At 36.6% G+C, this 15,581-nt stretch overlaps 1 protein-coding gene and 1 pseudogene across 1 annotated transcript; both read left to right on the top strand.

The window, feature by feature from the left end:
• LOC128197489 (uncharacterized) overlaps nt 1-12,662 on the top strand; it is a 130,473-nt pseudogene extending 117,811 nt beyond the window's left edge.
• Nucleotides 12,663-12,713: 51 nt separating this feature from the next.
• On the top strand, nt 12,714-13,400 carry LOC128197488 (uncharacterized). The gene has a single exon (XM_052879544.1). The coding sequence runs from the start codon at nt 12,714-12,716 to the stop codon at nt 13,398-13,400; it is 687 nt and encodes a 228-aa protein (XP_052735504.1).
• The last annotated feature ends 2,181 nt before the right edge of the window (nt 13,401-15,581 follow it).

Genomic DNA, 15,581 nt, shown 5'->3' with positions numbered 1-15,581 from the left:
AATGTCTCAATTGGGTCCTCGTTTTCTAAAGTGTATCAAAATGGTCCCTAATTTTGAAAATTGATATCAATTGAGTCCTTTCCGTTAAGTTGGATGGACGGCGTTAAAAAAATTGATGAGTGGATACTGAGATGACGAACGAACGCTCGTCCACCAGCGAACGAACGCTCGTCCATCAGCGAACGAACGCTCGTCGACCACCGAACGAACGGTCGTCCAGTGTGGAACGAACGGTCGTCCAGTGTGGAACGAACGGTCGTCCAGTGTGGAACGAACGGTCGTCCAGCAGTAAGAGGTCGACGAGCGTTCGTTCTCTAGTGGACGAGCGTTCGTTCGCTGGTGGACGAGCGTTCGTTCGCTGGTGGACGAGCGTTCGTTCGTCATCTCAGCATCCACTCATCAATTTTTTTAACGCCGTCCAGCCAACTTAACGGAAAGGACTCAATTGATATCAATTTTCAAAATTAGGGACCATTTTGATACACTTTAAAAAACGAGGACCCAATTGAGACATTCGTACATAAATAGGGATGTCGAAAAGGATTAAACCTATTTTTTACTATATTCAACATGATATTTAGAGCTAAGGTCCTTTTAAGGAAGAAACTTTTGTTGTCTCTACCACTATAGTCGCCACTGTTAGTGGCGGTACCATCTTCTATCGTCGTCGTTTACTGCAATCACTACCAGAGTTTTACTTTCGACTGACGATCACATGGTTTCGATCGTCTCGGCCAAGCAATCACCATGTCGTCAATGACGCCTTCATTGGAGCTCCTATGCGCTCTTAGCGCCTTTTGAAGTTGTAGATTTGCTCCTTTCTTTCATTGTGCATGGTGGCATGTATAGTTGCAATTCAAAGCATGGAGGTTTCTCTTCTTTTTCCTTTTTCAGGTGCCTTGAGTGGAGAATCTTAAATTTTTAAGGTTTCTCTCTCCGGTTCATCCATAACTTCTTCCACTATCGTATGTTCTGACCTATCTCTTGTCACCATTGCGTTCGACCCATATGTATATGCCTTTTCTCCCATGGAAAAGATCGCTTTTGTTAGTTTATTTATAGCCATGATGGCTCTCCAACAATGACCTCTTTATCCACTAGATCTCAAGAATGCATTCATCAACGGCGATTTGCAAGAAGAGATTTACATAGAGTAACCTCCTAGATTTGTTGCTTAGGGGGAGTCTTTGGGTTGATATTTCGTTTTCTATGTCGTCTTGGAAATCATTAGCAATTTGGTGTCACTCGAGTGCAAAATCAAATATTTTCGCTAAGTTTTTATGGATTATATTAGTAACAAGCTTGGTTCATACGATTTGTATACACTAGCTTGATAAGAGTCTTAGATATATTATATTTATTTTATATTTATCTTTTATCTTTAGTTAGTTTATTATTATTTCTTATTTATATTTTGTGCTTAGCCCATATTTCTTCTATTATGAATAGAGGATCGTATGTGTATATTCAACACAAGAGAGATAAATATCATAGATAGTTTTCACTATATATATTCAACATGGTATCTAAAGCCTTTTGAGGAAAAAAATTTTGTTGCCTCTTCCACTACACTCGCTACTATCGGCGGCAATGTCATCGTCTACCATTGTCATTTACTGCAACCACTACTAGAGTTTTAGTTTCGACCGACGATCACATGGTTTTGATCGTCTTGGCCAAGTGATCACCATATCGTCAATGACGCCTTCATTGGAGCTTCTACACACTCTCAACGCCTTTTGAAGTTGTAGATTTGCCCCTTTTTCTATTGTGCATGGTGGCATGCATAGTAGCAATTCAGAGCATCGAGGTTGCTCTTTCTTTTCCTTTTTCAGGTGCTTTGATTGGAGAATTTTGGACTTTTATGGTTTCTCTCTCCTATTCATCCATGGCTTCTTCCACTACTGTCTCTTCCAACCTCCCTTTTGTCACCATTGTGTTTGACTCGTCCGTATATGTTTTTTCTCTCATTGAAAAGATGGCTTTTGTTAGTTTATTTATACCTGTGGTAACTCTCCAACAATGACCTCTTTATCCACTAGATGTCAACAATGCATTCAACAACGACAATTTGCAAGAAGAGATTTACATAGAGGAACCTCCCAAATTTGTTGCGTAGTGGGAGTCTTTTGGGTTGGTATTTTGTCTTCTATATCATTTTGCAAATCATTAGCAATTTGGTGTCACTAGAGTGTAGAAGCATATATTTTCACTCATTTTTTATGGATTATATTAGTAACAAGCTTGATACATATGATTTATATGCACTAACGTGAGGGAAGTGTTAGATATATTATCTTTATTTTATATTTATATTTTATCTTTAGGTAATTTGTTATTATTTCTTATTTATATTTTGGGCTTAGTCTCATATTTCTTTTATTATAAATAGAAGACCCTATGTATATATTTAACACAAGGGAGATTAATCACATACATAATGTTTACTATATTGAACATTTTCAAATACCCTTTCATCCATAAATCTCTTATAAATATTAAGTTTTTAAAAATAAACGAGCTAATTTTTTTTAAAATAAAAATTAAGTACGAGACATACTTATAAGATATGAGTATAGATAAATGGAAGATAAATAGATGTATTTATTTTCTTCCAATTTCTCTTAAAGAAATACAACCTACACTAAAAAATTAAAACTTGAAGCTTTTTACACTGGTTCTTTCTCATGCTTACACAGTTCACATCTACACATTCATATAAATGTTACTCGCAATTTTATTTTTAATTTAAATTACATAAACAAAAATTCATTTTAGCTTACACATTCATGTACATGTTACTAGCAATTTATTTTTAATTTAAATTACATATAAAAATTTTCATTTTAGTTTTTTAAAAAAATAATGAAATTTATTTTAGCTTTTAAATATAGTACATTTTAATTTGTGTTCATATATCAATATTTTAGGATACTTTACTAATACTCTAATCAATAAAACAATAGTATTTGTACTATGAAAATAATTTATATTCTTTTATATTAATAATTTTAATACATGTAATTTTAATTTTAATTCATACAATAACATTTATATTTTTATCAAACTTTTAAAAGTTATATTTTAAAAATTATTAATATCATTCACTAGTGCAGAAAGGGCTTTAGACGTATGTTATTTTGGCCTTTTAACGTCCGATCCAGATTCGACATCTTTGTGGGTGACGTTAATAAGACGTTGGACTGGGGATGCCCGACGTCTATATAGACGTCCGACTGGATATACCAGACGTCTATGTAGACGTCGAATGTGGATATTGATGACAAATTTATGAACACCGAAAACGGCGCCACAAACTTGTTTTACCCTCGGCAAGTGTGACCGAATCGTATCAAGTAATAAACTCGGTAAGACCAAGTATCGTTCTCCCAAAGGACTCACGGCCTAGTTATTTATTTGATTCGTTGATTATTTAAGACTTGTGAACGATTGATTGTAGATTTAAATGCAAAAGACAGTAATTAAACATGTATGCATGAATTTGATCAATGGCAAAAAGAATAAAACAAACACGTAATGGATTATATGGATGAGTATGTTGTTGGGGTTATCAATTTCATCTTATCCACTCTCATATACTTTAGGAATTCAACAATCTTTTCATCAATGTTAATGCCACTCTCTAAATCACCTTGTCAAGAAGGCCTATCCTTAATTACGAGTTCATACAATTCCTAGCATTCCTAGTAATTAGTTTTGAAGTGCAGGAGCTTAAAGGCAACCAATATACTATTGGGAGAAATTCCCCGGATCTAGACTTCCCCGTACGTTCCCATATCGACAAAATCAATAATCATGACATCGAATGAGTTAAACAATGCATGCTTTGAGCAAAGAGGAAAAACCCTAACTAATGATGAAAGAAAGCATGTATCTCAAATAAGATGTTTAAACACAAATTCCATATATGAGAGTTTCACAAGATTACATTGATCCCCCAACAACAATACAAGGTTTAGTTCACCATATTCATGGTGAATCTAGATGAATAATAATGAAAGAATGAAAGATAAAACCCTAGAAAGGTAGAGAGGTAGCCTGAGCATCCAAGATCTTCCATCAAAGGGGTGGAAAAGAGAGTGTTTGCTTCGTCCCAGCCAAAGATACAAACCCTAGGAAAACCTAAAGCTTATATACTATTCGTAAAATACAGAAAATTAGGCCCAAGCCCAAAATAGTGCCGCTCAGCGGTAAACTACAGCTCAACGGTAAGTGCGCGATCTCGATTCTTCCCCTCAGTGGCCATTTCACCCCTCAGCGGAGCTAACGGTGGTTGCGGCTTCTCCTTTTGCACTTTTTGATGTCTTTACTGATTCCCTTTCTGTTCTTCCTCACTTCTTCCACCAAATTCACCTTAAAACTTGCATAAAACACTGAAATCAAGCATAAACCTATCCAGCTCTCTTATTTCTGAAAATATGACCAAAAACATGATTTCAAGCTAGTTTCTAAGTGTTAAAGGTTGCTTTTAGTATCAAATTTAAGCATGAAAATAACAGTTTTTCAACTGTTATCAGATATACCGGAAGTCTATATAAACATCGGATATGGGTATACCAGACGTCTACATAGACGTCAGATGTATCCATATTTGACGTCTATAGATCCTGGAACGTTTTGTCCACTGTAACTCATTGGACGTCTGTTTGTGCACTGATAGACGTCGGACATGGCATTAACAGACATCTACTAGGTTTTTATTTAAAAAAAATTATTTTTACAATAAAACCACACCTAAAAAAGAGAAAATTATCCCATAACAGTATACTACAATATATACATATATATATATATATATATATATATATATATATATATATATATATATATATATATATATATATATGCGTTTCAACTAAAGAAAGTTTTACTTAATCTAAAAAATAATTCAATACCAAAACTATCAAAATATAAACTTAAACTAAACCTAAGTAATGTTCAACAACAAATATAAGTGTTCCTAGCTCCATCTTTGCAGAAGATAAGTTGTTCACTTCTGCCTTATTTGTCTAATTGTGTCCTCTGGTATAGAAGATGTACTCTTGAAGCGCTGCTGATGAGTGCATATTTATGTCCACATTTATGCTTTAAGATTTAAATTTTTGATGGGATAATTATGTTGAAATGGTTGATTTTAAATGAATTTGTGATGATTGGAATGGTTGGGTTTGGGAAATAAAGAGACAAAAAAAGTGAGTTTTAGCGCATAAATTATTCTTGGATGTTCTAATGTTTATTTGCGCAGCTGAGAATATAAGTTTTATTAAGTCCAAATGGCAATTCAAGGCCCAAAATCAGATTTTATTTGGAAAATAATATACAAATGGGCCAAACTGACATACTTTATCCTTGCACCTCCTAAAATTCCTACATACACTCCTATTTCTGAAACAGGCCAACAACCAAGCCCAAACACTTAGCCTTTTCTACTACACCTCCTAAATTTCTCTACCCATACCCCTCCTAAGCCAAACTTCACCAGGTCATGCCACGTGGCAGTCCACCACTCACATATCAAACCATCCAGATAATGCCACATCACTCATCCTTGCACTAATCAGTGAGCCAATCAGGTTTCGCCACCTCAGCCCTAACCCATGAGCATCATCTTCCACCTTCTCCAATAGAACCTTAGCCGCCACCACCTTCCTGTCGCGCCGCTCCGTCACCGGACAGCCACTGTCGTGCCGTCGCCGCAAGCCCAACGCCACTGCCATGCCGCCGTCACCACCACGCCGCGACCTCCGTTCATCTTCTCCCTTCTCGAAACCAAATCGCGCCACCATCTCCATGCTGCCGTGAAGCCGCCGCGCACTCCTTTATTAAGAAGTTCCCCACCATCGCACAACCATCTTCATCTTCTCATCCACGCTTAAACGCACACCGCTGCCACGCCGCAACATCCACCTTCATCGCGCCATTAACGGCGACGCCACCACAGCGCCTTTCCTCCATTGACGCAAGCTTCTTCCACAGCCACCGTCATCTTCATCTTCTCCATTCTCGCAACCATGCGCCGCAAGCAGAGCCACCATAGGTCGAAGCCTCCACGCATCAGACCATCACCGGACCTGCAACCGCGAAACTGTTGCTCTCCACCATCGAACACGCACCAACCATCTGCACTCAAAAAAATCACACAGCAAAACCCAAAACAAGAAATCGCCACTGCAACCACCGTGGCAGCTCCAAAATCTCGAGCCTCTCCTCTTTTCCCCACGGCACGCAGACGGCAAAAGGGGGAAGCCCTTTCCCAAATCTGAAACCCTAATTGGGGAAGGAAGAGGGCAGCCACGTGGCGAGCTCCCATTGGGTGTGTCCTCCTCTGGTCAAAGCTGCTCAACTGAGGGGTTTTCTTGCAATTTTAGAAACTCAAAAGGGGCTAAAGTGTAGATAGAGGAAATTTTAGGGTATTTGTGCAATTTTGGAAAGTTAGAAAAGATAAAAAAATAAAATTCAGTTGTTGAATTAATTTAATTTGGGAATATTAACAGAAAATATCTTCCAAATATTGTTATAATTATTTAAATCTTTTAGTTATTTGAAAGATATAAGATAAAAGATTCTATCAACTGAATATTGAGAGTCCAAGCCCAATCAAGCCTATATAAAGAGACCTAGGGGACTTCACTTCATTCATTCATTATCTCATACTCTTCTCATTTTTCTTTCATCTTGTATTCTACTCCATTCATGGAAAGCTAAGCATCTAGGGCTATTCTGCTGTAATTCCATTATGGATTCTGAGGTTAGATTGAGTTAATGCAATTGTTTACTTTGGTTATTGATTTAAGTTGTTCTCTCTATGTCTTTCATCTCTCTATCTTGTTAAAAGCAAAGATTTTTTTCATCATAATATGTTTGAATCTACATGCATATTGATTATATGAGTTTTAGGGTTTCTAGGTTTAAATTGAGAATCTACTTTGATTTAATTTAGGAACTTTCATATGATTAAATGGTTTTTACTATCAATTGAGAATGTACTTTGATTGATTAGTAATAATTTCAACTATAATGAATTGAGAATTTACTTTGATTGATTAGCTTTTAATTTGGTTAGGAGATTTAAGAATAGACATGATTAAACACAATAGAATTTGATTGAGAATGTACTTTGGTTGAATTTATTGTGAATAATCTAGAAAGGTTTTGCATTTGATTGAGAATTTACTTTGGTTAAATGCATGATCGCCCTCAAATTAATTAAGAATGTACTTTAATTAATTTGAAACTTAAACAACAATCAATTGAACAATTATCCATGAATAACCGATGATGAATCTATCTTGGAAAAGCAGTGGAATTAGCCTATTTCATCGCAATTGTTTTTAAGTTTCTTATTTATTCTTTAAACACTCTTCAACCATTACTTTTATTCATAAGCATTGCATAGCATTCGTAAGAGTCACAGATATTCAAAAGCAATTCTGTGTTCATTGGGAGACGACTCAGGGTTACTTCAACCCTGTCTATTTTCTTGAATACTACTTGGCAATACTGAAGTTGCCTTGAAAAGTAGTATTAATTTGATAGCTTCAACGACAGCTTATCAAATTTGGCGCTGTTGCTGGGGAATACGGTTAGTATCTTAAATATTTTGATTCTTATTTTGATTTTTCTTTTATTTTTTTTATTTTTTTTATTTTTACCTTTATTTTTTTAACGCACATACATTTAATATAATTTGAGTTATTTTATAGTCTTTAGTCATTCTTGGTTTAGAAAAAAAATCTTTGTTCTTGTTTTTATTAAGAATTTTTCTTGAGAAATACTTGAGGCTAGTTTGAATACACTCTGGCTAGGAAAGACTTGGTACTTAAGTTGTCCATTGTGACGCACCTCTCTTTCCTGGGAGTGGACCCAACAAGTCTCTCTTATCTCTTATTTGAAATCTTTATCTAAAGCAAGAACAAAAGAAAAAGAGAAGTAACAAAGGAACAACTTCCAGCAGATTACGTAGTGCATGACCAAAGCTAACCTGGGAGAATTTTATCAAATTAACCCGGAAGTTGAAAGGAATTTGCGTAAGCTGCGGAGAAGATTGAAATTTGGGTGTTTTACTGAGGGAACACTTCCTACATCTGAAGTCATTCCACCTTCATTATCTCCAATCACAAACATATCATCCAATCCTTTACCTGATCCTAACCCAAACAATATGGCACAAAGAACCATCAGACAAATAGCCACCTCCCACAATACAGCTATCCAAAGTAACATTGAATATCCTAATGAGGAGTGGGAGCTGAGACCTGACCTGTTAAATGCCTTACCAAAGTTAAATGGGTTATCAAGGGAGAATCCACACAAGCACTTGAGACAATTTCACATGTTTTGTGAAAACTTTAGATCTCCCAGGATCACAATAGAGAGCCTTAAAATGAGAGCTTTTCCTTTTACTCTTCAAGGCGCAGCTCAAGATTGGTGGTATTATCTCTTTGCAAAGATTACAAATTGGGAAACTATTGAAAGACTCTTTCTTGAGAAGTATTTTCCTGCATCCAGATTATCAGCTATCCGTAGAGAAATTCAAGATATAAGACAGAGAGATAGAGAGAATCTTAGTGAATATTGGGAAAGATTCAAGAAACTATGTTCTTCATGCCCTCAACTCCAAATGGAAGATTTTATTCTAAGCTTTTATGAAGGCTTAAGTCCTACTGATAGGTCATGGGCAGATGCTACAAGCAGAGGATCTTTCTTAGACAGGTCACCAGAAGATGGTATAGATCTAATAGAACGGAAGGCAGTAGACAATCAACAGTATGGCACAAGAGAAAATTCAATGACTTTGTTGAAGGGAGTGCATGAAATTGATAATGGTGCAGTTGATGGAAAGAGGATAGATGAAAGATTGAATAAGCTAGAAAGCAGACTCGACGAGATTGCAAGTTTGTTTAAAACCTCAACTCCACAAATTGTTAAGAAGTGTGGAATTTGCATTTCAACTAACCATTATACTGATGAATGTCCTAGCTTGGTGGAGACCACTATGGAAAACCCATCTCAAGCTTTTGCTGCAAACATGATTGAAGGAAATAGACCATACCAGAATTATCATGATTCGTCCTCCAATAGATATCAACAAAACAGACAACCTTATGTTCCACCTCAACAAAGGCAGCAATCTCAGCCTGAAATGTCAATGCAAGATTTCGTGAAAACAATAGTTGAGCAAAATTCAGAAATAAAGAAATCAATTGCAGACTTGACTCAAAGGGTGGATAAGTTAGAGGCTAAGGAATCAAATAAACTACCTGCACAAACAGTGATGAAGATAAAGAGAAAGAAGAAGCACAAATGTAAATGCTATTACTTTAAGAACGGGTAAGCAGGTAGAATGCCCTGAAGGAGCCCTAGAGGATGAAGATAAAGAGAAAGAAGAAGCACAAATTGATGACAATGGAGGATCAAGTGAGCCATCACCTGAATCTACCATTGAAAAATCCAGGTTAGTATCTTCTAACTCTTCTACAAATTCTTCTTCATCTTATTCTCCACCTCCTCCATATCCAAATCAGTTAAAACCGAGAAACAAAAAAATGGAGGAATTAGACCAAGAGATTTTAAATACTTTCAAGAAGGTAGAGATTAACATTCCTTTGCTTGATGTTGTTAAACAAATCCCCAAGTACGACAAGTTTTTTAAAGTACTTTGCACAAATAAAAGGCATATTAGGGATAATGAGATTGTGAATTTGGGAAGAAATGTGTCAAGCTTGGTTAAGAAACACATTGAACTACCACAAAAATGCAAAGATCCAAGTATGTTTTCTGTTCCTTGTACTATTGGAAATTTAAAGTTTGACAATGCCATGCTAGATTTAGGGGCTTCCATTAATGTAATGCCTTTATCAGTGTTTACTTCTCTATCTTTGGGACCTCTTAAGACTACTGGTGTGGTCATTCAACTTGCCAACCGTAGCATAGTTAACCCTGCAGGTGTGCTTAAGGATGTCCTTGTCCGAGTAGACAAGCTAATTTTTCCTGCCGATTTCTACATCTTGGATATGAAGGATGAAGATGGAATCAAGTCATCAACTATTATCTTGGGAAGACCTTTCATGATGACAGCACGAACCAAGATAGATGTGCATGCAAGAACACTGACCATGGAGATAGATGATGAGAAGGTGCATTTTAATGTATTGGAAGCCATGAAGCACCCAATTGAAGAACATTCTCTGTTTTGTATTGATTTATTAAGTGAAATTGTAAATAATTTTTCTGTTAGTTTCTTGGACATTTTTTCAACTTTTTCTCCATCTTTGGACTTTTCTTTTTCAAACATGTCGTGCCTGATTTTGGACGACGAAGAAAATTGTAAAACAGGTGATATTGAGGATGCAGTGTCAATAGATGATACCTCTGTGGCGTCCGAGTGTGATGTTGAGGTGGCTGAGATTACCTTAGGTAGTAAAATCCTGCCATCTGTGGTACAACCACCCGTTTTGGAGTTGAAACCTTTACCATCCCATTTGAAATATGCTTATCTTGAGAGGGATGGGAAACTCCATGTTATTATATCTGCATTGCTTACTGATGAGCAGGAAAAACAACTATTATAGGTTATCAAAGACCACAAGAAAGCAATAGGCTGGACTTTGGCAGATATTCCTGGTATTAGCCCTTCATTTTGTATGGACAGAATACTTTTGGAGGAGGATGCTAAACCAGTGAGACAACCTCAAAGAAGACTGAATCCTGAACTGATGGAGGTTGTCAAGAAAGAGGTAACCAAGTTTCTACAAGAAGGTATTATATATCCCATTTCTGACAACACTTGGGTGAGCCCTGTACATGTGGTTCCCAAGAAATCTGGAATCACAGTGGTTAAAAACGAGAAGGAGGAATTGATTCCTACTCGTATTCAGAATAGCTAAAGGGTTTGTATTAACTATAGGAGATTGAACCAAGTCACTAGAAAGGACCACTTTCCTTTGCTATTCATGGATCAGATGCTAGACCGTTTGGCAGGTAAGTCACATTACTGTTTTCTAGATGGATTCTCTGGGTATTTTTAAATTTGTATAGCCCCGGAGGACCAACATAAGACTACCTTCACTTGTCCTTTTGGTACATATGTTTATCGGAAAATGCCATTTGGTTTATGCAATGCTCCTAGTACATTTCAGCGATGTATGATGAGTATTTTTACAGACTTATTGGAGCATTGTATTGAGGTTTTCATGGATGATTTTAGTGTGTATGGTTCATCTTTTGATAATTGTTTGGCTAATCTTGCAAGAGTTTTGCAGAGATGTGAGGAAACTAACCTTGTTTTTAATTTTGAAATATGTCATTTTATGGTGGAACAAGGTATAGTTTTGGGTCATGTTGTCTCCAGGAATGGTATATCTGTAGATCCTGCTAAAATTGATGTTTCACAATTGCCTTACCCCTCTTCTGTATGAGAGGTTCGATCTTTTCTTGGTCATGCAGGGTTTTACAGGAGGTTTATACAGGACTTTAGCAAGATAGCTAATCCTCTCTCCAACTTACTTCAGAAGGATGTACCATTTGACTTTGGAGGGAAGTGCAAAGCCGCTTTTGATTCCTTGAAAAAGGCACTCACTACCACTCTCATCATCCAACCACCTGATTAGACATTGCTATTCGAGTTGATGTGTGATGCATCAAACTTTGCAGTAGGAGCGGTACTTGCACAAAGAAATGGGAAGCTACCAAATGTGATATACTATGCTTCCAGGACATTGGACACTACACAGGCAAACTATACCACAACTGAGAAGGAATTACTAGCTGTTGTATTTGCCTTGGATAAATTTAGATCATACATACTTGGATCCAACGTAATTTTTTATACAGATCATGCTGCATTGAAATTCCTTCTAAAGAAAGCAGATTCCAAACCAAGGTTGATCAGATGGATGCTACTGCTCCAAGAGTTTGACATTGAGATTCGGGACAGAATTGGAGCCCATAATCTAGTAGCAGACCATCTTAGTAGGATTGAAAAAGAAGATGATGAAATTCCTATTCAGGATGACTTGCCTGATGAAGTCTTGCTAGCATTAACTTCTGTAAAAGGTATGTATCCTGAACCTTGGTTTGCTGACATTGTTAACTATTTGGCTGTTCCAGCTATTCCTCCATCTTTCTCCAAATCTGAGAAAGCCAAACTGAAAAGTGAGGCGAAGTACTATGTTTGGGATGAACCATTCTTATGGCGCATTGGTAGTGACCAAGTTGTAAGGAGGTGTGTTCCTGACATAGAGATACCTTATGTGCTTGAATTTTGTCATTCATCACCTTTTGGAGGACACTATGGCACGCAAAGGACAGGTAGGAAGGTGTTGGATTGTGGATTATATTGGCCTACCATCTTTAAAGATGCACGGAGGATATATGAAAATTGTGAGCAATGTCAGAGGGCAGCTAGATCCATCACTAGGAGGGAAGAGATGCCTCAACAACCCATGCTATATTGTGAGGTATTTGATATTTGGGGTATTGACTTCATGGGTCCTTTTCCTTCTTTTGGGTTTTCTTATATTTTTCTTGTTGTAGACTATATTTCCAAATGGGTGGAAGCCATAGCTACAAGGACTAATGATGCTCGAGTTGTTATGAGTTTTGTCAGATCTAACATTTTCTGTAGGTTTGGAATACCATGAGCCATCGTTAGTGATCAGGGGACCCACTTTTGCAATAAGCTGTTAGAGAATATGTTGAAAAAGTATGGGGTGACACATCGCATTGCTACACCATATCACCCCCAAACTAATGGACAAGCTGAGGTCTCTAACAGAGAGATCAAAAAGATATTGCAAAAGCTAGTGAAGCCAAATAGGAAGCATTGGGCCGCAAGATTGGATGATGCACTTTGGGCACATCGGACGGCCTACAAAGCACCAATAGGTATGTCACCTTTCAGGGTTGTATTTGGAAAAGCTTGCCATCTACCTGTGGAGATTCAACACCGAGCCTATTGGGTTGTGAAGGCTTGTAACTTGGACATGGAAGGAGCAGGGAAAGAGAGAAAGCTCCAACTGCAAGAACTAGAGGAGATTAGGCTCATAGCCTATGAAAACTCCAAGTTTTACAAAGAGAAAACCAAGAAATTCCATGATCAAAAGCTTATGACCAAAAAGGATTTCAACATAGGTCAAAAGGTGTTATTGTACAAGTCCAGGGTAGGGCCTATGAGTGGTAAATTACGCTCCAAATGGGAAGGTCAATTCATTGTAACACAAGTGTTTCCCTATGGAGCAGTGGAGATCAAGGAAGAATCTTCTGATAGAATCTTCAAGGTTAATGGCCATCGTCTGCGGATATTTAATGAAAATCAAGACATGCTGAACAAGACGATGGATGGTGTGAATTTGACCACTCTAACATTCCTTCCACCATGAAGGAGGTAAGTTCCCTCATACTTTTTCTTTGCATTTTATATATAAGGTATACATTGAGGACAATGCATAGTTTAAGGGTGGGGGTGTGGGGAAACAATTAATTTTGTTCCCTATTTTGTTTGTTTTGAATAAATATTTGCATTGGATTTGAGAGTTTGAATCAGTAACTGGAATGATCATGAATTCAAGAGAAAAAAAAATGAGTCATGTTGATATGAGTAAAGTGCTTCTATGATTTGCTGATTGAGTTAACTTGAGAATTTCCTGATTAAATCTTTTGTGAAAGAAATTTGAACCATGTGAGTTTTGAACTTAATGTTAAGGATGGACCACCATGTGCCATACCTATTTTTCTTGTGTGAATTGCCCATGTTTTGTTGATACTCTAATAGTTAGCTTGATTATATGTTGTGCAATTAAGGAGAATATGCATGATTTAATATGATTGAGGCATTTCTTGTTTTATCTACTTGGCCAAATAAACTTGTCCTAACATTAATCCATTGGAACCCTCTTTGAGCCTTAAGCCTATTTTTTCTTGTTCCCACTCATTGTCAAATGAAAAAAGAAGAAAAATCATATGTTCCTTACCTTAGGAAAGAAGAAGGCGTAATGGATTATGTTAGAAGTAAAGTGATGAATAAGTGTGTGGGTGAGTATCTCACCCACAAAACAATAAAGAGGGAAAAAAGGAAGATGAAAATTTGAAGTTTAAAAAAAAAAGGAAAAGAAGAAGAAAGAAAAGTAAATCTTCCTTAAAAGAGCAAGAAATAGATTTGTTTTTGAAATCAAATATCATTACTCTTTCTATGTCAATTTCAAAAGCTCAGAAATCCCAAGAAAACTTCTTAGCTTTGCCTTGGCCTCAATACAACCTTTAAAAAGTCTGCATGATCAGTAATTGCATGTTTTCTGAAGTGTGTGAATGTTAGAGTCTTGCTAAATATCAATGGTGTCTACTTATATGGGTATTTTGAGTATAAACACAAGCGAAAAACACTTGAGAGAGTTGGGAAGAAATACATTCATTTTGACTTGAGTGTTGTCTTTCATATTTGATTTTCTTGGGAATTCAAAAAGGTTAACTCATGTGTGAAGAATAAAGTGATTCCATTTGCATGTCCATGACAAAGTAATGCCTAAATGATTGATCTATGTCTGGTGATGCTCATTCTTTTGATCCAAATATGAAATAATATGATTCAGAACAAAGTCTTGGAATTAATCAATTTTGCCCAGGAGTGCAAAAGGATAAGTGTGGGGGTGTGATGAGTGCATATTTATGCCCACATTTATGCTTTAAGATTTAAATTTTTGATGGCATAATTATGTTGAAATGGTTTATTTTAAATGAATTTGTGATGATTGGAATTATTGGGTTTGGGAGATAAAGAGAAATAAAAAGTGAGTTTTAGCGCATAAATTATTCTTGGATGTTCTAATGTTTATTTGTACAGTTGAGAATATAAGTTTTATTAGGTCCAAATGGCAATTCAAGGCCCAAAATCAGATTTTATTTAGAAAATAATATACAAATGGGCCAAACTGACATACTTTATCCTTGAACAAGAAATCGCCACTGCAACCACCGTGGCAGCTCCACACTCTCGAGCCTTTCCTCTTTTCCTCACGGCACGCAGATGGCAAAAGGGGGAAGCCCTTTCCCCAAATCTGAAACCCTAATTGGGGAAGGAAGAGGGCAGCCACGTGGCGAGTTCCCATTCGGTGTGTCCTCCTCTGGTCAAAGCTGGTCAATTGAGGGGTTTTCTTGCAATTTCAGAAACTCAAAAGGGGCTAAAGTGCAGATAGAGGAAATTTTAGGGTATTTGTGCAATTTTGGAAAGTCAGAAAAGATAAAAAAATAAAATTCAGTTGTTGAATTAATTTAATTTGGGAATATCAACAGAAAATATCTTCCAAATAATGTTATAATTATTTAAATCTTTTAGTTATTTGGAAGATATAAGATAAAAGCTTCTATCAACTGAATATTCAGAGTCCAAGCCCAATCAAGCCTATATAAAGAGACCTAGGGGACTTCACTTCATTCATTCATTCTCTCATACTCTTCTCATTTTTCTTTCATCTTGTATTCAACTTCATTCATGGAGAGCTAAGCATCTAGGACTATTCTGCTGTAATTCCATTATGGATTTTGAGGTTAGATTGAGTTAATGCAAT

Source organism: Vigna angularis, chromosome 6 (assembly GCF_016808095.1).
Source record: "Vigna angularis cultivar LongXiaoDou No.4 chromosome 6, ASM1680809v1, whole genome shotgun sequence".
Taxonomy (NCBI): domain Eukaryota; kingdom Viridiplantae; phylum Streptophyta; class Magnoliopsida; order Fabales; family Fabaceae; genus Vigna; species Vigna angularis.
The sequence above is the reverse complement of the archived record's forward strand: the minus strand, read 5'-3'. Positions and strand labels throughout refer to the sequence as shown.

Excerpts from the sequence above, each read along its gene's own strand:
- LOC128197488 (XM_052879544.1), top strand. The coding sequence starts at position 12,714 with ATGTTGAAAAAGTATGGGGTGACACATCGCATTGCTACACCATATCAC.